The sequence below is a fragment of the Talpa occidentalis genome, unplaced genomic scaffold (genome assembly GCF_014898055.3).
Source record: "Talpa occidentalis isolate TD23 unplaced genomic scaffold, MPIMG_talOcc4v2.1 talOcc4.14, whole genome shotgun sequence".
NCBI classification, from domain to species: domain Eukaryota; kingdom Metazoa; phylum Chordata; class Mammalia; order Eulipotyphla; family Talpidae; genus Talpa; species Talpa occidentalis.
Genome location: NW_023601433.1, coordinates 45,538,298 through 45,559,394, shown reverse-complemented (window position 1 = coordinate 45,559,394; position 21,097 = coordinate 45,538,298). Strand labels below are relative to the sequence as shown.

The window sequence follows — 21,097 nt, the reverse complement described above, 5'->3', positions numbered from 1 at the left end:
AAATGTGTCTTACTCACCATTTTTATGAAGAAATTATAAGGGAGAAAGTTTGTAACAGGTTTGCACAATCCCTGAGTAACTGATTTTTTTTTTTAGCTGTTAAATTAATTTTTATCTACTTTAGAAGGAAATAAAAGAATATTCTAAAGCCATGTTAACCAAGTTCTGTTATACTTCGTTAGTGTCAGTATCTAGCTTAAATATGTTAATTTTGTAGGAAGGTCGTAACAGGTAAAACACGTTTTAAAAGCAAGATAAACGAAAAACCCAGTCTCAGAAGACATACATGTGTGTATCTGTGGCTACCTTCAGTATAGGTTAGAAATGGAAATTTCTGCTCTCTTGCTATGGAGCACTCCGGACTTATAACTGCTGTTAACTGCCCACTTTTCTAAGCCATGTCACCTCATTTTAACCTCTCTCCTGGACATCTTTTTATCCTACAGTTCTCAGGTAGGAGTAAAAACTCATTTTCTGACTCTGCTACTCTAGGGCAGGCAAATAGGGAAGAGGGTTGCAGTGGACATCTGACTCACTTTAGGCAGCTTTTCCAAGCCCTAAAGTGGTGTGTGGACTGGCTGCAGTTTTCCACTTGCGTATTAAAGAGTTGAATGTGTTTTTTTCCCCTTTTTTTTTAAAGATTTATTTATTTTTTAAATTTATACAATAGCTGGGGTACAGGCCAGAGGCGCGGTAGGGTGAGAGGATTCACCAGAGACAGAGTGGGGAGCAGAACAGGCAGATTGACTGAAATACACTGCTGAGGGGAGCAGTGGGCGAGACAGGAGAGGTCTGCTGCGCCCTGTGAGAATCTCCTTGGCCCGCCAGGAATCTAACCTGCGCTGCAGAGGCTGCAGACAGCTTTACAGTGCTGTACTCAAACCACTGCGCCACGGGAGGCCCTCCTCTTTTTTTTTTTTTTTTTTACTTCCCCATTCACCAATGATTCTTTAATCATGAGACTTGTCAACTTTTTAAAATGAAAGGCTAAGGCAGTTGTTGGTGATATTTTTCTGCTTCTGAAGTTGGACAGCAGCCCTCATTATCTTGTCTCTTTACTTTCATAATAGCCTAAGCTTTTTCTTATTTTTTTAGGCTGTCCTTATTTATTTCTTCAGTTATACTGTTACTGTGCAGTACTCAATCTAATATGAGTATATTTAAGATATTGCTGATTGCAACAAACATTGCAGCAATGGAAACTTACAGGGTCCTAATCATTATTCTCACTGTTAAAAATCCAGCCCTTGCCTTCAGGGATTTCAAAGGAAGTCATGAAAATAAATAATCACAATTAAGTGAGAAAAAGACAGTGTGGGAGTAATGAGAAGGAGCACCTGACCTGTTTGGGGACTCAGCAAAGGCTTCTTAGGGAAGGTGACACCTTAGCTGAGTTTTTGTACTAGGCATGATATAAGAAAACTACTCCCTGGCATATTTGGGGGAACCAAATAGGTAGAATAAGGAGGACATGAGGGTCAAAACTAAGGAAGCAGGCAGAGGATATTTCCTAAAGGATTTCAAATGTTATGCTTGCACACCTTTAAGAACAAATGTTTTATAAAAGACCATTTTAGTATCATCAAATTTGTATTTTTGAAAATCTGAGGCCACTAGCATGGTTATTTGTGTGGATAACCTCTTTTATTTGAGTGGATACTATAGAAAGAAAATCTGATTAGGGGAGAAATCTGTTGCTATAACATGTAGATAAGAGCCCTGTTATGGTAATTTAGAGAGGGAATGAAGAAAAAAATTATAGTGGGTCTGGAAAGAGCAGAGCTGGTGCATTTGTGTAATATTTAGGGCAGTGGAGTATGGTGATTAAGGAAAAAGAGACAGTCTGAATTTGACTCCTGGTTTTTGTTTTATGGTGGATAATGTGAGGCCTTTCACTGATAAGAAATATGGAAAGAGAAGCAGGCTCAGTCAGGGTAATACAATTTCAGTTTATAGGCGGTCATTTTGAGATGTCAGTGGCAAAATATATGACTTTAACTCTTAAAATATGTTATGGGTCAGGTATATCACAAGGTGTTTGGGAGAAATCCAAACAGAGAAACAGGGAAACAGAGCAGAAGAGGAAGGTCTGACCTAAATATATAGATTTGGCAGGCATCCACAGGTAGATTGAATCTGATGCCATAGATCTGGTTGAAATCTTTAAATGAAATCATGGAATGGAGCTGGGTAAACCCTGGTACCCATAACCCAAATTATGACTGACTGCTGCAATCTGAATGAAAAACCTGGACTCTTTACAATAGCCTTTAAGCCTCTACATAGTCAGGCGATTATTACCTCTGATTTTAGTCTTGCTTACTAGGCCTCACCCTCACTGCTCTTCTATTTTTCACACAGTAGGCATGCTGTCTCCCAGAGTGCTCACAATCCCCCATGTATGATATACTGTGATTCCTCAGAACTTTAGTTCCGTTGAAGCTGGGACCTCAATAATAGAAAAAGCTGGCAGTGCAGAGTTCTGAGAAGACATAGCATGCCACACATGGGGACATTCACCTCCTCAAAGGGACCTTCCCCAACCAGTCTGAGCAGCTCTCCAATCACTTTTCATCACTTGGTCCAATTTTCCAGTGTTGTGTTACAGTAGCCTTGCACTCTTTTATTTTTTTTTTAAAAGATTTATTTATTTAGGCATACAAGAGCTGGTGTGTAGGCCAGAGATGCGGGGGAGGGGGTGGCATAATAGGACTTTCCAGAGACAGAGTGGGGAGCAAAACAGGCAGATCTACTGAAATACACTGCAGAGAGGAGCAGTGGGCGAGACAGGAGAGGTCTGCTGCACCATATGTGTTAACGCTGTTTAATCACCCTGCCCAGGGCAATTGAACTCAGGCTCAGTAGGGCGATTGAACTCAGGCTCAGTGACTGGGGATAGTTTCGTAGTACTGTGACTTAACCCCTTGCACCACCAGGGAGGCCCCTGCACTAACTCTTACAGCTGCTTGTTAAATTTTCATGAAGTTTGCAAGTGTGTTGTTACAACAGCCATTTTTGAAAATTAAGTTATATAAACTTACAATTTAAAAAATTATGTTAAAAGCAAAAAGTATTAAAACTCAACACTTTCTAGTTATTTTACTAAATTTTACTATTCTCTATATTCCTTTTTTTTTAGAAAGATTTATTTTTATATATTTATGCATACAAGAACTGGGGTGTAGGCCAGAGGTGCAGGCAGGTGAGAGGATTTACCAGAGATACAGTGGGGAGCAGAACAGGTGGATCTACTGAAATCCACTGCTAAGAGGAGCAACAGGTGAACTCAGGCCGCAGTGGCTTGCAATACCTTGATAACGCTGAGAATTTAACCCCTGTGCTACCAGGGAGACCCTATTCTCTATATTCTTGAGCTTACTTATGTCTATCACACTGTAAGCAGAAATCCTATCTAACGTTGGGTACTGTCTGTCTCACCCTAATTTCATGTTCAGTGAGGTTGTATTGGAGGCTGAAAACTTGCCTTCGTGGGACTGTAGATACCACAGAAATTAGCAAACACTGTAATCAGGACTCTCCTATCGTTAAATGTATCGAGATGCTGCTAGCGGTATCCCTGAATAAACTTGCCTTGGTTGTTTGTTGTCTGTCTTTCCTTAAGGGAATGGAAGCTCCCTCAGTGCACATTTCTTGTTTGTCTTTGTCATGCAGTATTTTCACAGTGCCTGATACGTGGGCTCTCAGTAACTATCTTTTGAATGAATGGATCCCCCCAGAGCAGTTGAAAGAGAGGTACAAAGGGAGGCCCATTTAGCTGTCAATAAGGAGAAGCCTGCTCTACAAATTCAGACAGGGAAAGCAAACAATGGGAGGCAAACGTCATCTAAAACTTCTTACATGTAGTCCTCTTGATACTGTGTTCCTGGGTGAGTAGGCATAAATATATTTTATGACAGTACGTACTTCTCCAGCATGGTATTGAGAAGACCATTTAGTGAACAGTCACACTCAACCCTGGCTGCATGTAGGGATTACTTGGAGTATTTTTAAAAATCTGATACTGAGATACCACTCATAGACCAAAATAATCAAGAAGCTCTAAGGAAAGCCTGGCCATCAGTGTATTTTTTTTAACTGTCCTAGATTATTTTCATGTGTTAAACGTGATTATTTTCATGTGTTTCATGGGTTAAAAACTATTGGATTACATGTTGGGGAAGGGTCAGATTGGGAGAATTTTGAGCTTTAGCCTGTAAATATTTGGAAACAAACCATCATCTTGAACCAGAGTTCAAGAAAAGACTTCCTTTACTAATTTATTTTTTTCATTCTATAACCAGTGATTGAGTTCCTACTAGAGACTGGAGATACAAAAATGTAGGACAATTACCTACCCAGACAAGAAGTTCACAGTCTGCCAGGGGAGACACCAAATAGGGGTTTGAATGGAATGTTTTAGCTGCTGTTGTGAAAATGTATTGTGGGTCTTCACAGGCTCAAAGGAGAAGATGACCAGTTTGGTGAAGTTAAGGGGAGAACCAGGAAGTGGTATACAGAAGCTGTGGTTGATGGCTAAGGATTTTGCAGGCAACAGTGGGAAATAGCCATTTGTAAATGCCCTGTCTTAATAACGGGCACCTCCTTATGGTACTCCTAAAAGAGACTGTGTTTGTCCTGTTATATCCCCAAATACATATCACAGTGCCAGGCAAATATAATAATAATGCTCAGATATTTGGTAATAAATGCTATTCTTTTTTTTTTAAGATTTATTTTTTATTTCTACAATAGCTGGGGTACAGGCCAGAAGCACGGGAGGTGAGAGGATTCACCAGAGACAGAGTAGGGAGCAGCACAGGCAGACAGACCGAAAGCGCTGCTGAGCGGAACAGCGGGCATGACAGGAGAGGTCTGCCACGCCATGTGGGAATCTCCTTGGCTGGCCGGGAATCAAACTGGCGCTGCAGAGGCTGCAGACATTTACACCGTGCTGCATTCAACCCGCTGCGCCACCAGAGAGGCCCATGAATTCTTTATCAAAGATGTAGGAGTCCATCAGAAGGCATAGCTTATTTAAGGAACTTCAGGTCTTTGTGTAACTGAACTGTTGAAAGAAGGGGAAATAGCTGAGAGGTGAGTGGTGGGGAGATCATGAAGGGCCTAGGGCCATGTGGTAAGTAGTATGAATGTGACACTGCAGATAACAGAGAACCATGGAAGGATTATAAATAATCATATTTGGCAAGATTTTCAAAAGATACATGCCTGCTACTGTCCCTTATGGGTTCTCGTCCTAAGGACTTGTCTCTTCCCTCCCTCCCTGCCTCCTCCTCTGTATAATCTGTTCCATTGTTCAATTATTGACCAAACATGCTATATTTCATGGCTAGACATTAGAAATACAAAGATGATACAAACTACCCTGTTCTCTAGATAATTGCATTTTAGGAGGGAGACAAACATGCAAGCAATCAGTGTTATGGGACATACATCATGATAGATATATTATTACATAAAGGAGTCCTTGATAAGGAAAGCAAAGTAATTTCATGTGGGGACCTCAGGGAAAGTTTTCACAGAAGAGTGGTACCTGCACAAGGATGCAAAAAACACAAGGGCCTTCCAGGCAGTGAGATGTACATGTACAGAGGCCCAGAGGCATGTCAACAATGAACTGTGTTCAGAAATGCAAATCTTGCACTGTTGAATAGATTATGAACATGATGGATAATGAGTGTGAGGAGGGAAGGAAAGGTCAGATCATATGATGCCAGAAGTGGCTTATGTTTTATTGTGAAGGAGGTGGAGAGTCATTTATTTTAAGCAGGATACAGTTTGGTTAGAAATGTATATTGAGGGGCCTCCCTGGTGGTGCAAGGGGTTAAAGCACAGCACTGTGAAGCTATGCACAGCCTCTGCAGCACGAGTTCCATCCCCGGCCAGCCAGGGAGCTCCCCACATAGCACAGCAGACTTCTCCTGTCTTCCCCGCTGCTCCCCTCAGCAGTGTATTTCAGTCAGTCTGCCTGTTCTGTTCCCCGCTCTGTCTCTGGTGAATCCTCTCACCACCCCCCACACCTCTGGCCTGTACCCTAGTTCTTGTATGCATAAATAAATAAATCTTTAAAAAAAAAAAAGAAATGTATTTTGAAAAGCTTGGAGGAAGGGCTCAAAGGGGGCATTACAGGCAAGAGACCAGCAAGGAGGGTATTGTACTTAATGGGTCCGACAGGATGTGTGAATGAGGATAGACATGACACATTCTTGAACACCAGCCATGATTGGATGGATTGACTGTAAAGGGTGAGGGAGGAGGGGTCTGGAATAATGCAGAGGGATGTAGAAGGCATGGCAGCTATTAATTGAGATTTCAGGAAACTAATCAGGTTGTAGGATTGTGCAATGAATGACTTCGGTTTTGGAAATGCTGAAGGTGAAACTTTTGCAACTAAATGTGTCTATCAGGAACTCATCGGAGAAGAAATCAGGGCAAGAGATTCAGAATCATATAATTAGTATTTGAAACCAGTTTGGTAGGTGAGAGTACTCAGCTTACTGTGTGTAGTGAAGAAAAGAGGGTTGAAGATGTTGACATATTGAGGTAAGTGGAAGGAAAGAAGACATTTGTAGTTCTTTTCTGGGGAGGGGAGACTTGAAAATCACTAGGTTAGAAAAATGAGGTGGATTTTCCACTGTGACAAGAAAGTCATGAATTAAAAACCAAAGTGGAAAAATTTCAGGATGGTTGAAAGTTGGGAAAGGAGGGAACTCTGGGGAAAGGAGTCACATAATAGAGAATGATGAAAACTAGAAGGCGGTCAGGGTTTAAATTAAATTAAATGTATGTATTTGTTGTGGTTTTTTTATAATAGCAATGAATGAAAAATAATCTAAATACCAGATATTAAAAATAACATTATGGAAGCAACTTAAAAGACACGAAGGACTGTATATGACATTAAATGAAAAAAATCAGGTGATAAAATGTTTGGTAACAAAAAGGAAATGTGTCTACATACACAGAAAAAAGGATTTACTAAAATAGTTTCTTGGTCCTAGGAAAACAGCTGATTATAATTTTCTTCTTTGTGCTCTTACTGTATCTTCCAAAATTTTATAATGAATATAAATCATTGTGGTAATTAGAAAATTATTATTTTAAGAAGTTAAAGAGCATAAAGGTGATTGTTTTAAAAACATATTTATTATAGGGAAATGCTCATAATTGAAAAGACAAGGAAACTATATTTGCTATGGTCCCTGTTTTAAATAAAAAATAGATGTATTTCTGTGTGACAAAAAAAAAGTAAGGAAACTAGTAAATGTTAAGAGAATTATTTCTGGGGTATGAAATTGTAAGCAATTTATATTTACTCATATTTTTCGATGTTTCCAAATTTTCCCTAATTAACATGATGAGAATAGTATAGGATAGTGGTTAGAGCCAAGTTCTGTGAAGCCATAAGGTTGAAGTGTGAACTATGACTCCACCCTTTGCCAGCTCACCTTGGGTGAGTTATTTCACCTTTCTGTACTGTGGTGACCCATTGGAAAATGAGGTAATGAGAATAACTGCTTCAACAGGTTTATTGTGAGGATTATTCCTTTTTATAGGTAGAGTTATTAGAATAGTGCTGACAATTAGTAAGTAGCTTTACTAAATGTGGTAGCTTTACTACGTGTAAGTAGCTTTACATGTTAGCTGTAATTCTTGTCACCACCATTGCTTTTATAAATCAGAAAAACAAACTTTGAAACATTAACAATTCAGAAACTGATAGCAGTTTTAGGACCTGGTTGGACAGAAGCTGAATTGCAGTGGGTTGGAAAAAGAATCCAGTTAGAACAAATATAGACTGCTCTATAGTAGCTTAAAGGGAGCACATTTTTCTTGAGTGAATCTTCCTTTTCTTTGTACCCATATAGTTTTATTTAATTTGACATAACTTTGGGTTTTTAATATATACTTTGATTTAATTTTTAAAGCTTTGTAGAAGGGACCCACAAAACAAGTTTATCAATGTGATTGTTAATGCCTTGTAAAATTGATCATGTTCTTTATAGCTTAATGTCTCATCTTTGTTATCTTTGTTAATTGTCCTGAAAGGGTATTGGCTTTACAAAGATAGCAATCACAAATATAGCAATAAAATATTATAATTCAATATGAATTTATTGATCCTAATTATCATTACATTTCATTTTCTTAAGATGTGAAAATCTAGCATTAGAACCCTCTGCTCTTGTTCATATGTCATAGAATAAAAGTTTTGGCAAAGATGAAACCTTACTAATGTAGTATCTAATCTGTCCTAATATATGTTACTTTACAGTAAGTTCATTACTTGCTTTCATTTGCCTTATCCACAGAAGGAGCTCAAAAAGTGGGATGAGTTTGAAGATATTTTAGAAGAGAGGAGACATGTCAGTGACTTGAAATTTGCAATGAAATGCTACACACCTCTTCTCTATAAGGGCATTATTCCTTGTAAGCCAAATGATATTAAATGTACTGTTCTCAATTCTGAAGAGGTTCATTATGTTATCAAACAGGTAAGTGATTCCCCCTTTGACTAGCGCCACATTTGTTCATTGTCAACAAGTTCTTCTCTTGATTCTATGAACTTATTTTGCTATCTTTAATGTTTCTTTTTAGCTATAGCTCTATTCATCACTTTCATCAAATATTTATCATACCCATAATGTATGTTAGCCTCTTTGCCAGACGCAGACTTTCCAGGTAAAGTGAATGAAGAAAAGTTTTCCTTGCAGAGCAAATCACTTTTCACTATGGTTTTCAAACCTTACTGTACACTAGGATTACTCAGTGAGCTTTTAAAAATCCCTGTGCATTGCTCTCACCCCCAGTACTAAGTAAATCAAAATCTCAGGAGGAAAGAGCCAGGCATTAGTAGTTTTTATTTATTTTTTTTATTATTTATTAGTAGTTTTTAAAGATGCCCAGTTGACTCTAAAGTAGAGCAGTTTGGAAACCACTGACTTATTTTAAGAGTAAAACAACATGCATATTCACAGTACTGAAAGTACTTCAATATGACCAAACTGAGGAGAACAGAGGAGGAGTAATGATAAGAATTGAGACTGGAGAAGTAAGCGGGGGGCCACATCATGAAGGATTTTTAAACCAAATGGAAGATTAGATTCTATCCTATCTAAAGTACAAAACCTTCGAAGATTAGATTGTTGTAGATTAGAATGTTGCTTTATCATTTTATGTTCAGAAGCACCATACAGCTAAACATGGGGGCAGAAAATCTGTGACACTCTTGCAGTTATCCCTTTGTGGGATCATAGCTGCCTGGACTGGTAAGGAATTTAAGAGGTGGAGTGACCTTGTTTAATGACCATTTGGATGAATGAAGTGGAGGAAAAGAGAGAATCGAGGATGATAGAGTCATTCACTAAGATAGGAAGCTATTACAGGGAATGGGTTTGGGAGAGAAGCTAAGTTCTGTTTTGGACATGTCACTTGAAGATTTCAAGGTAAGGGGATTCCGTTGGCCTTATTAGAACATCCTTGCTGGCTGGGACTCTATGTCATATCCAGGTGCTCTCATGCCTTGAGGTTTACTTAGAGATCTTGCTGCTTTGACCTTTAATTGGAGTTTAGTCAGTTTGTTGCCCCAGGAAAATTGTTTATTTTTGCTATCTGTTTTCTTCTGATCTGGACAGATGACCCATGCTCCTAATCTTTTTGTTTTGATCTGCCTATCATGACCAATCTTGGAGGAACTTAATTTTCTCAAGTCAAGTGTATGTGTTTCCTTATCAATTAGACTCTCCATAGTAGATCTCAATACTGGCTCTTTGTTAGAAGCACCTGGAAAACTATTACAAAAAGTTCTGTGTTATAATCCAGTAGTACATGAATTACATTAAGGCAAGAATTATTATCATCTATTCATAGTATGCATTCAATAAATATTTCTTGAATTAATGAATTTTTAAAAATGTTTTGGTCCTGGGCCTCCCTGGTGGGGCAGCGGTTGAGCACTGGGTTGCAAAGCTGCCCACAGCCTCTGCAGTGCAGGTTCGATCCCCGGCCGCCGGGCGAGGGTCCCACATGGCATGCAGACCTCTCCTGCCGCCCGCTGCTCCCCTCAGCAGTCTACTTCGTCAGTCTGCCTGTTCTGCTCTCCGCTCTGGCTATGGTGAATTCTCTCACCCTCCCATGTTTCTGACTGTACCCAGTGCTTGTATAAATAAATAAATAAAATCTTTAAAAAAAAAAAATGTTTTGGTCCTGTTCACAGAGGTTGTGATTTAATTGGTCTGGGTTCGTACCCAGGCATCTTCTCTAGTTTTTTGTTTTTTTTCCTTCTTTTCCTAAAATTCCCCATGTAATTCTAATAGATAGTCAGATTAAGTTTGCTTACTTAAGGCAATGTTTCTCAAACTTGGCTGAGAAAAATCACATAATCTAGATAGATTAGAATGGTGATAAATTCACAATTGCGTAGCACATATGGGTTCTCTGTGTTAACCCAGTTAGGTTTGTTTCTCTAGTGAACTCTCTCCCACTCTCCAAAATGGTGGTTTCAGTAGCCCCATTCTCCTTGAACCTCTAATCTCAACCTCCTCCTCCTACTCTCAACAGATAACTTTTCTTCCCTCCTCCCAGGGAAGACTTAAACCATTATATGAGCACTCTATCATCTTCTGTGATTAGCTACTAATTTACTGGCATCTAATACCCATCATTTTCTTCTTTCCTCCTATTAAAATGGAAGAGAGATCCCCTTCTCCTGTTTGAGTTTAAACCCAACTTTATGCCTTTGCCCTGGATTCCACTTCTTCCTGCTTACTCAGGGACTTTGCTCTATTGTCTATTCCCTTAAATGTCTCAACATGCTCCTCTTTATTACTCTTTACCACCCACGTTTAACATGCTTTATTCTTTTGGCAACTGCCATTCTGCCCACCTGTGCTTATGCAGATGTTTCTCTTCAAAGCAGCAGAGGCAGCTCTCCTTCCAGGGTTGCCCGCCTGTGACTATACAGGCCTCTCAAGAAACCTGTCCCTTTTGGGGGTACAGGCCAGAGGTGTGGAAGGTGAGAGGATTCACCAGAGACAGAGTAGGGAGCAGAACAGGCAGATCGACTGAAATACCCTGCTTGAGGGGGAGAAGCGGGCGAGTCAGGAGAGGTTTGCTGCGCCATGTGGGTAGCTCCCTGGCCAGGGATCGAACTCGTGCTGCAGTGGCTGTGGATAGCTTCATAGGTTGCAGGTTGCGTCTTAACCCCTTGCGCCACCAGGGAAGCCCTATTGTTAGTATTTTAAGTATCTTCCTATGTAGATGTATTTTTTTATAATATTAGGATGTAATTATTTTATATGTATATATTATCTATGTGCATGCGCACAAATATAATAAGCAAATAATAATATAAATAACCTATTTGTATCCAGTGTTTCAGACCAGATTGCTTGAGTTTAATACATATATTTTTATATGTCCACTGGACTATTCACTTGGAAATTCCAAAAGCATCTCAAATTCAAGATGTCTAAATCAAGCTCTTTGACTTCTATCTCTAGCTCTGTACCAAATACTCATCCCCTATTCAGGATTGGCCCCTCCATGTGCTAGTTGCTTAAACCAAAAATGTGGATACCACATTAGTTTCACATTTCAGAGACCACTCACATTTGTAATGTAGAGCTTAGACTGAAGAGGGTTAAGACTGGGGACAAGGAGTTATTAGATTCTTGCTTAGCTTTTAAATCTTATCTTAGGTTTCCAGGAAGTGGGACCTGGAATGACAGACATATCTGTTGAGCAAATAAGATGCCCAGTTGCACAAGATAAGATGTCAGTTCAGTCTTTTGTTTCATTCCAGTCTCGGAGTGGTTGGCTTTCTTTGGAACAAATCAGCCTATTTGTTCACTTGTGTTCTTCATACCGCCACAAAGCCCCAAAGAAAGTACTGTCTTTCCTACTCTTTAGCCTTCTCCATTGGCTCAAGCTAGCATAAATCTTTTCCATGTAGAGGAAAATCTTCTCTTTGCCATATATTCTTCTTAATGCTCCATTTCTCTCTTTCCCTTCCTACCCCAACTCCTCAGAACTGTCACTGTCATGTCCCAATTTCAGCAAGTTGCTAAAATTCATTCAGGAAAGGTTACTAAGGATGTCTAGGGACCCTTTTTAGTCTTCAGTTCATCCTTTACTGTGTCATTTATTGTTGCACACTCTTCTTCAGGATCTCTTTTACCTGCACATCTGTGATATTACACATTATAGTTCACCTTATTTACCTTCCTCGTGAATCTCTTTTAAGGTTTTCCGTCTGCCAACCACGTGTTTCTCAGTGTTGAATCTTTAGCATTCTTATCTTCCTCTCTACAGCTTTTCTACCCATTGTAACCATTCTTACCATTTCAGTTTCCATCTGTAGTCTAATTGATGCCTGGTCATTATCTTCAGCCATGGCTAGATTATTAGGATTCAGGCTTTTATCTCCAACTGTCCTGTTCCCTGCTGGATAGCTAATTTATATGTACCACAAATACCTTGAAATTAGTATATCTGCTTTCTTATTCTTAACCCCTGCTTTCTACACTGCCTCTATCTCGGGTCTGCATTCCCTATGTCAAAGGCTATCTCCATCATCCATTCTGCTGCCCAAAACAAAAGCAGACATCGTTCTGCCCTTTCTCTTCTCTTCGGCACCTGTTAGCACTGTTATTTGGGCCTTTTCCATTCCTGGCCAGAACTATTTGGATCATTTTCCAAATGTACTCCCTTTTCTATACTTGCTTCCTGGAACCGATCCTTCCCACAACCCCTGATTGCTCCATTTTCCTTTTGTCTAGTTCTGCCCTTCTGTTCTCTCTTCCTATCCAATTCTGTTAGAATTATCGGACTAGTTATTTCACCCTCATCCTTAATTCTCTGTGCCCCCGTCTACCCAGTAAAAAAAAGCAGCCCATGCTCTGTGCCAGTGCACTTTCTCTGTTCATACAACCTGTCACTAACTGCCTTGGGGAATGGGCAGAGCTGTGCAGATCAGTGCGCCTCAAGCTCAGGTCCCCCCTTTCCCCAGACCCTCTTCTAATGCTGCCTGTGCTTCCCTTCCCTGCAGTGCTGCCAAACCTTCATGCTGCCGTAAGCTCTTATATACCCTAGCTCTCTTGCTGCTAGTGAGCAATCTATATTTTCCTTTGGGATAATGAAAAGTTTTAGAAATTATCTTCCTCAAATTCCTGCTCCTACTCTTCAAATGTATATATATCAATAACCATCTCCATGTGTGCTCTGTCGTCTAGGGTAAGAGAGAGACAAAGCATCTATTCTCCTGGTCAAGGTGGGGGTCACATCCTGTTGCGATACCACCCCTTTCACCCTCTTCTGAGGGTGCAGATTTGCTTTCCTTCTGGTGGGCATTCTCTCCCTTTTCTGTGTCTTCAGACTTCTCACTTGACTTCTTCCTTTTATGTATAAATAGATTTATGGCCACTGAACGTGCATTTAAAAATTGTTAAAATTTTGTATTTCATCATAATTTTATTTTAAAGATTTATTTATTTATTTATACAAGCACTGGGTACAGTCAGAAGCGGGGGAGGGTGAGAGAATTCACCAGAGCCAGAGCGGGGAGCAGAACAGGCAGACTGACGAAATACACTGCTGAGGGGAGCAGCGGGCGCTGCAGGAGAGGTTCTGCCATCCGTGTGAGACCCTCGCCGGTGACCCAGGATTGAACCAGTGCTGCAGAGGCTGCCGGCAGCTTCGCAGCCTGGCGCTCAACTGCTGTGCCTGTATTTGATCATATTTTTTTTAATGAGATAGTTAAAAAAAAAAATAGGGCCAAGGCCTTTCCAACTTAGGAAAACATTTTTGCTTTAACTGTTACTCTCCCTCTTCTCCTCAATCACACATTTTAGTTACTCATTTATGGGCACTGTTTTTACTTCCTCACCTCCTGTTCATTAAGTCTAAGTCCATTTATGTCCATTTTCTTCTGGCCAGATTACTAGACCTTTCTTGCTATATATCACTGAGTAAAATAAAGGAATACTGATTAAGAGAAATCAGTTTATCCTAGTTCCACACTCTTGAGCCAATTGAATGAAGCTCTTAGTAAGATAAGATATGGAGCTGAGAAAAGCATGATTACACATTTGTGAATGTTCTCAATGCTGAATTGTTTATAAAGTTACTGAATTGTTACTTTAAGATGGCTAGTTTTATGTTAATTTCACTTCAACTTTTACTTGGGGAATCTGGGACTTAGTCTCCCATCATTCAATCCTCTGTGCCTCATCCTAACGCAGAGCATTCTCCTTTGGAAAGGATAAATATTATTTATCTCTTACACTTCACTTTTTTCATAGTGCTTGTTTAGGGAGATGTTAAAGGATCTATTAAGCTTCCTTGAGAATAGAAGCTATGACTTGTTCATCTCCAGGCTTTTAACAGTCCTACCACACAGCCAATATTTTGTTCTCTTTACAAAAAGATGTGGCATGACATAGTTATAAAGAGAGTTCCATTGTGAGATCAATAATTTCATTAATTATCCTTTGGTAGTTTGGGGATTTTTGTACCAGTGGCCCATGTAGTTTCACATAGTCTCAATAGTTATTTCAACATAATCTTGTACATTACCTTGTAATAGCATTCAGCAAGTAGATGAAGTGCTGCAACAATCTACTGAGAGAAACTACTAAAATATATGTTTTAGGACACTAGATCAGGAGCAACAGTTAATTTTAGAGAATTAGGGGGACGCTTATTAACAAATCAAAAGGAAAGGTGAGTTGTTTTCTTAGTCTTTAAACTTGTCTAAATAAGATCATTTATCTACTTTTGTTATATTGGAAAATAAATTATTTCCATTTAAGCTAAGAAAATTTATCATTTTTGGTTTATATAGTTTTGGCCTATTTGGAATTAGTCACACTGGCTTGAGTAAAAAGAGTTCTGGCTTCTTTATTTCAGACATTTTCCCCTGCTTTCCCTTTCCTTTTAGCTTTCCAAGGAATCCCTCCAAACCGTTGATTGCCTCCGAGAGGAGGTTTGTGAGATCTTGGATGAAATGAGCCACAAGCTACGTGTAGGAGTCATCCGGGTTTTTGCCTTTGCCCTGAGCAAAATATTTAAGCAGATTTTCTCAAAAGTGTGTGTCAACGAAGAAGGTATTCAGAAAGTAAGTATTGCTTGTTACAAAACAATCCTCTTCTTAAACCCTTCACTATTTAGTCAGTTCAAAGACATCTCATTGCACAGGAAACAAGCATGCCCTTGTCAATCAGGCAATCCATCTGGGCAGAAGAGGCACTGCCTCTCTGGAGGGTGCTGTTTTTTCACCTTTTCCCTTTAACCTACAGTCTTTAGACTAACTTAACTTTAGACATCTAAGATTTACAGACTAATCTAATGTCAGATGTTCACAAAGTTATTGAAGTAATAAAGAATTTCTGATCCACCTAGATCTCCCTATAGCTCTCCTTGTTCCCTTCCTCAAAGGTGTGTTTCTTCTCTTATAGTGTAATTATTGAAATAGACAAATGACATTGATGGAATACTAATAATACAGACCTTATTCATATTTCACCAATTGTCCCAGTTATAGCTAGCATAATACAAGAAAATTCTACATCATATGTATATTCAGCTTCTGTTATTTCTTTAGACTCTCAATCTAAAACAGTTCCCCAGTCTTTGTGTTTTATGGTTTCAGTTTTGAAGAGAACAGACCAGTCATTTTATATTGTCCCTTGATTTGGGTTTCACGTTTTCTCATGACTAGATTCTAGTAGTGCCTCAGGAGCCACATCGTGTCCTCCTCAGGGCATCAGATCAGAGGTCACCTGCTATGTGTTCCTCCAGTTTCCGGTCATGTTCCCTTTCATCATTTGGTTAAGGTGGTGTTGGCCAGCTTTCTCCACGGTAATGTGCCTGGTTTTCCCTTTGTCATTAATAGCTACCTGTGGAGAACTACTTTAAGAGTGAGTTAAGTGTCCAGTTTTGCATCTTACTCATTTTTTTATCCCCCGGTGATTTTTACTTGAATCAGATATTATTCTAATAATTCCCAAATGGTGATATTTCTAATTTCTATTTGATAGCTTGATTTTTTTTTTCTGTAAGAAAGAACTTTCGCTGTGAATATTGTTTTGATATTCATTTATGTCTTTTAATACTTTTTTTCTCTTCCTAGGAAGTTCTTACCTTTTTCGGCTTTCTACCGCATTCCTTTTAATGTTTGTTTTTATCCAGTCAGTTACTTTATTTTCAAGTATTTCTCCTTTTTCTTCCTATGACAGTTTTTTAGATTGTTGACTTAGTCTCTAGATTTCTATCGAAGAATGTTTGGTACAGTGTTTAGGGCCTAGGAGAGTCAACTGACCGTGGCTTTACTGATATAAATTGCCTTACCTCATTAGGTATATTTAGCTTTCAGAAAAAGAGAGATAATAGATTGATATTCCAGTATTTTTGAGGCTGGTAGCCTGAGGAATATATCTGGAAGTTCAAATGCATTTCTCCAGACTCCATGGCACCCATTTTCCCTGGCAGTGAGTCCAGTGTATAAACAGAAAAATACCACACCTCTCACTTGTCCTAACAACTCACAGATTTTTTTTTTAATCTCCTTAACAGAAGCTTTACTCTTAATTCAGATGACTTTAGTTCCACTCCAATCTCCATTTATTAGGTGCTTGACCATAGTGCTATCAAACAATGAGTGCAAAATGCTTAATATGGTGCCCAACTAATCTGTTATTGATCATTACTATTATTATGATGAAAATTACATTTTTTAAATGTTCTTGCCTTATGTGAGATTATTTAAGTGTAGTACTCTGAAATTTGTTTTATGAACATAATAGGAGAGGCAGGAAAACATTTTTAGTACGCCTCTATACACACATTCTTCCATTTTCTGATTTGAGATATAATTTTAATAAAATGAAAACTGAGGTTATTCAAAGTGTAATGTTTGTTTTAAAGCTACAACGAGCCATCCAGGAGCATCCAGTTGTTCTGCTGCCTAGTCATCGAAGTTACATTGACTTTCTGATGTTGTCTTTTCTTTTATACAATTATGATTTACCTGTACCAGTCATAGCAGCAGGAATGGGTATGTATTGTTTTTCTTTGTTTTAATTATAAAAATTAAAATGTTCCTTGGTTTTAACAATGATTTAACAATACTGAGGTATTTAAAGAATATGATGAAAACAGCCTCCCTCTTCTTCCTTCTTATCCAGGTGTTTGGTTATGTTCTGTGCTATGCTTTATTATGCCTAAAGTAACGTAAACAAGCATCTATGCACTTAGGGGTTGTGTTTTAAGTTTGAAAAATGAGATTTTGCTACCTATATGTATCATCTGTCTTTGTGTTTTCTATTTGCTGATATGTCAATGGCTTTCTCTGTAGCTCAATAAATAGATCTTTTCTTTTACATATTTTTTAATTGTGATAAAATATATAAAACATAAAATTTATTATCTTAACCATTTTTAAATGTATAGTACAATGAAATTCAATCTATTCACATTGTTGTATCACCATCACTGTATCTGTCCACAGAAGTCTTCATCTTACAAAACTGAAATTCTGTCCCAATTAAATACTAACTCCTCAATCTATTTTACCCAGAGCCCTGGCAACCACCATTCTACCTCTTTGGCTTTGATTACTCTAGATAATCTCAGATAAGTAGAAAAATACAGTATTTCTCCTATTTTTTTAATTTTATTTTTTATTATTTTTTATGCATACAAGAGCTGGGGTACAGACCAGAGGTGTGGTGGGGTGAGAGGATTCACCAGAGACAGAGTGGGGAGCAGAACAGGCAGATGTACTGAAATACACTGCTGAGGGGAGCAGCGGGCGAGACAGGAGAGGTCTGCTGTGCTATGTGGGTTAGCTCCCTGGCCTGGGATCAAACTCTTGCTGCAGTGGCTGCTGATAGCTCATAGTGCTGAGACATAACCCTTTGCACCACCAGGGAGGCCCAATGAGAGATACATTCTGAGAAATGTATCGTTAGGCAGTTTTCCCACTGTGCAAACCTCACAGAGTATAATTACACAAACCTCAGTGACATAGTCTCCTGCACACCGAGCTGTGTAGTCAGGCTTTCAGGACCACTGTTGAATATGCAATTCTCCTTATTGACTGAAATGATGTGAAGTGATGCATGACTATCCCATGTTTTGTGTATCCATTCATCTGTCAGTGGACGGTTGGACTGCTTCCACTTTTTGGCTATTGTGAATAGTGCTGCTATGAGTATAGGTATACAAATACCTGTTCGAGTCTCTGCTTTCAATTTTTCTGGATATACACCCAAGAAGTAGAATTACCATGTGGTAAATTTGATTTTTGAGGAACCACCATGTTGTTTGCCATAGTGACTGAACCATTTTACATGCTACCAACAGTGCACAAGGGTTCAAGTTTCTCCCCATTGTCACCAATGCTTGTTATTCACTGTTTGGTTTTTTATAATAATTATTCTAATGGGTGTAAAGTGCTATCATTCGTGATTTTGATTTACATTTCCCTCATGATCAGTGATATTGAGCATCTTTTTATATACTTGTTGGCCCTTTCTATAGCTTCTTCAGAGAAATAGCTGTTCAAATCTTCTTGAGTTTTATAATTTTAGGGCTTTCATTTAGGGTATATAATAAGGATTCAACTTCATGCCTAGTATTTTTAATAACTATAATATTCATCAGAGTAGACATAATTTAGTGATTTTACTGTTACTGATAATTTCACAATATATTTTTGTATCATTGCTTTTATTTCTGTTGGATTGCTAAAGCAAATAAATTATTTATCATCTCCCTTTTATGGTAGGTGGGAAAGCTGGGATTCAGGCATATACCTTTGTTAATAAATGCAGTAAACAATAAAAACTGTTAGGGATTTAAACACTTTAACAGCATTTCATCTGTATCAATATGTGAGGAAGTTATATGAAAATTAGGGAAATTTTTAAAACATGATAGAATTCTTTTATTCTGGATTTGCTTTATTTAATCTGTACCACTGAAATAAGGTTGATATTTTTAACAGATGGCTAAAAAGAGAAAGGGCAGAGTTGATTTGACCTAGCTCTCCAGAGCATGAAGAATACATGTTGTCTGTTGTTCCAGTCAGCAGTAATGCTGACTAAAGAAATGGACAGGATGACGTTGTTAAGCTTCAGTCACCCTGTTTCCAGCTGGTCTGGCTGTAATCTCAAAAGTACTGAGGGTCAGATTGGGGGCTTGCAAGATAACCTCTCAGTGAGCACCTACTCACAGAGCCCCATCTTTTCTGAACTTTATTAATGTCACTTCTTGCGATAAATCTCAGAAAAAATGTTGTAGGAGTATCTAATGTGAAATCTCTCATTATAGAGTTTCAGTTTAGATCTTTATAGAAATTTTGTTTAAGATATACAAATAAATATTAGCCCCTTTCTTTACTTTTTAGACTTCCTAGGAATGAAAATGATTGGCGAGCTGTTGCGGATGTCGGGCGCCTTTTTCATGCGGCGTACCTTTGGCGGCAATAGACTCTACTGGGCTGTGTTTTCTGAATACGTAAAAACTATGTTACGGGTAAATACACATGGGTACCAAGTTCTTTCAAGCTGTATTTCCTTATCGCTGAAGTTTGCTGTCAGAACTTATTTAAACTCTTAAAACTCTTACCTCCTGCTGGACCACTTAGCTATCTTCCCCTCAAGGAAATATGTTTAACCTCAGCAATCTGTTTACTCTCTCTTGTTTAAGTTTCACTGTGAGGAGTGTTTGTTCAGAGGGCTGGGGAGGGAGCTCGGGAAAAGGAATCAAAAGAAGCTTTTATACTTAGAGAGTAGGCAATGGGTTTTGTGTTTTGTTTTTTGTTTGTTTGTGTTTTCTCTTTGAAGAATGGTTATGCTCCTGTTGAATTTTTCCTCGAAGGGACAAGAAGCCGCTCAGCCAAGACATTGACTCCTAAATTAGGTAGGTCCCTTACAAATGGAAGGAAATATGCAAGCCCGAAGGCTTCAGATATGGTGTCATCTGCTAAACAGAACTTGACACTTGTATTTTGGAAGGTATTCTTTCCTTTATTAGTGTCACTGTTTCTTTAACTGCTTAAATTTATGAACTTAGTATATATAGTATACCCTTTTAGTATTTTCCTGTTTATGTACCCTTGCTCGCTCTACTCATCCATATGTATGAAAAACCATTTCTCTCTATGTTTATAGGTCTTCTGAATATTGTGATGGACCCATTTTTTAAAAGAGAAGTCTTTGATACCTACCTTGTTCCAATTAGCATCAGTTATGACAAGATATTGGAAGAAACTCTTTATGCTTATGAGCTCCTCGGGGTTCCTAAGCCAAAAGAATCTACAACTGTATGTAAACAACAGCCAAGCACAATTTTATTGGAATTTAGAGAAAATGCTAGTTTGTATATCAACTGATTCTGAATTTACTTTTTGTTTTTTCCTTCCCCTGTTGTGATACTCTTAGGGACTGTTGAAAGCCAGGAGGATTCTCTCTGAAAATTTTGGAAACGTCCATGTTTACTTCGGAGACCCTGTGTCACTTCGATCTCTGGCAGCTGGGAGGATGATTCGAAGTCCATATAACCTGGTTCCCAGGTGCAAGGCCTGTGTTTTCATAACTGACACTGCAACATGGGTGAAAGTCTGAAAGTATAAGTTGTGATTCTTGAGTTGACCTCTTCTAGAACTGAAACTTTTCTGAGTTCACATATTAGGGAAGCAGAAAGCGTCAATTAAAGAATTATATGTTGGCCAAAAAAAAAATAAAACAATTAGCTGCAAGATATAGATATCAAATATGTAAAGTCAGGCAGTGCTTATTCTCATCAGGGGAGCCAGGACCCTCACTAATTTGCAAGTATATAATTATTAACAAGTGCCTGTATGGGAAGTGTTAAGAACTAGTAGGCCAGCCAAAGTGTAAACTAAGTATTGTTTTCAATTGTCGGAAGGATTGTATAATACTAATGGGAATGAGTCCTTATATCCAAGAAGGTTATAGTTTTATGGTCAAGGAAATGCATTAGATTCTTTTAGGATGAAGGTACAGAAACACTTTAGGGTTTTCTTAATTTAGAGACATACAACTTAATTTAGAGA

General features: G+C 38.5%; 1 protein-coding gene across 1 annotated transcript in view; it reads left to right on the top strand.

Annotated features, from left to right (window-relative positions):
• Positions 1 to 21,097, top strand: part of GNPAT (glyceronephosphate O-acyltransferase) — a 32,776-nt gene that overhangs the window by 888 nt on the left and 10,791 nt on the right. Inside the window, exons 2-8 of the mRNA XM_037510427.2 lie at positions 8,331 to 8,513; positions 14,957 to 15,133; positions 16,942 to 17,071; positions 19,427 to 19,554; positions 19,866 to 19,941; positions 20,193 to 20,344; positions 20,463 to 20,593. Of these exons, the coding sequence (XP_037366324.1) occupies positions 8,331 to 8,513; positions 14,957 to 15,133; positions 16,942 to 17,071; positions 19,427 to 19,554; positions 19,866 to 19,941; positions 20,193 to 20,344; positions 20,463 to 20,593 (977 nt within the window). The remainder of the gene's footprint in view (positions 1 to 8,330; positions 8,514 to 14,956; positions 15,134 to 16,941; positions 17,072 to 19,426; positions 19,555 to 19,865; positions 19,942 to 20,192; positions 20,345 to 20,462; positions 20,594 to 21,097) is intronic.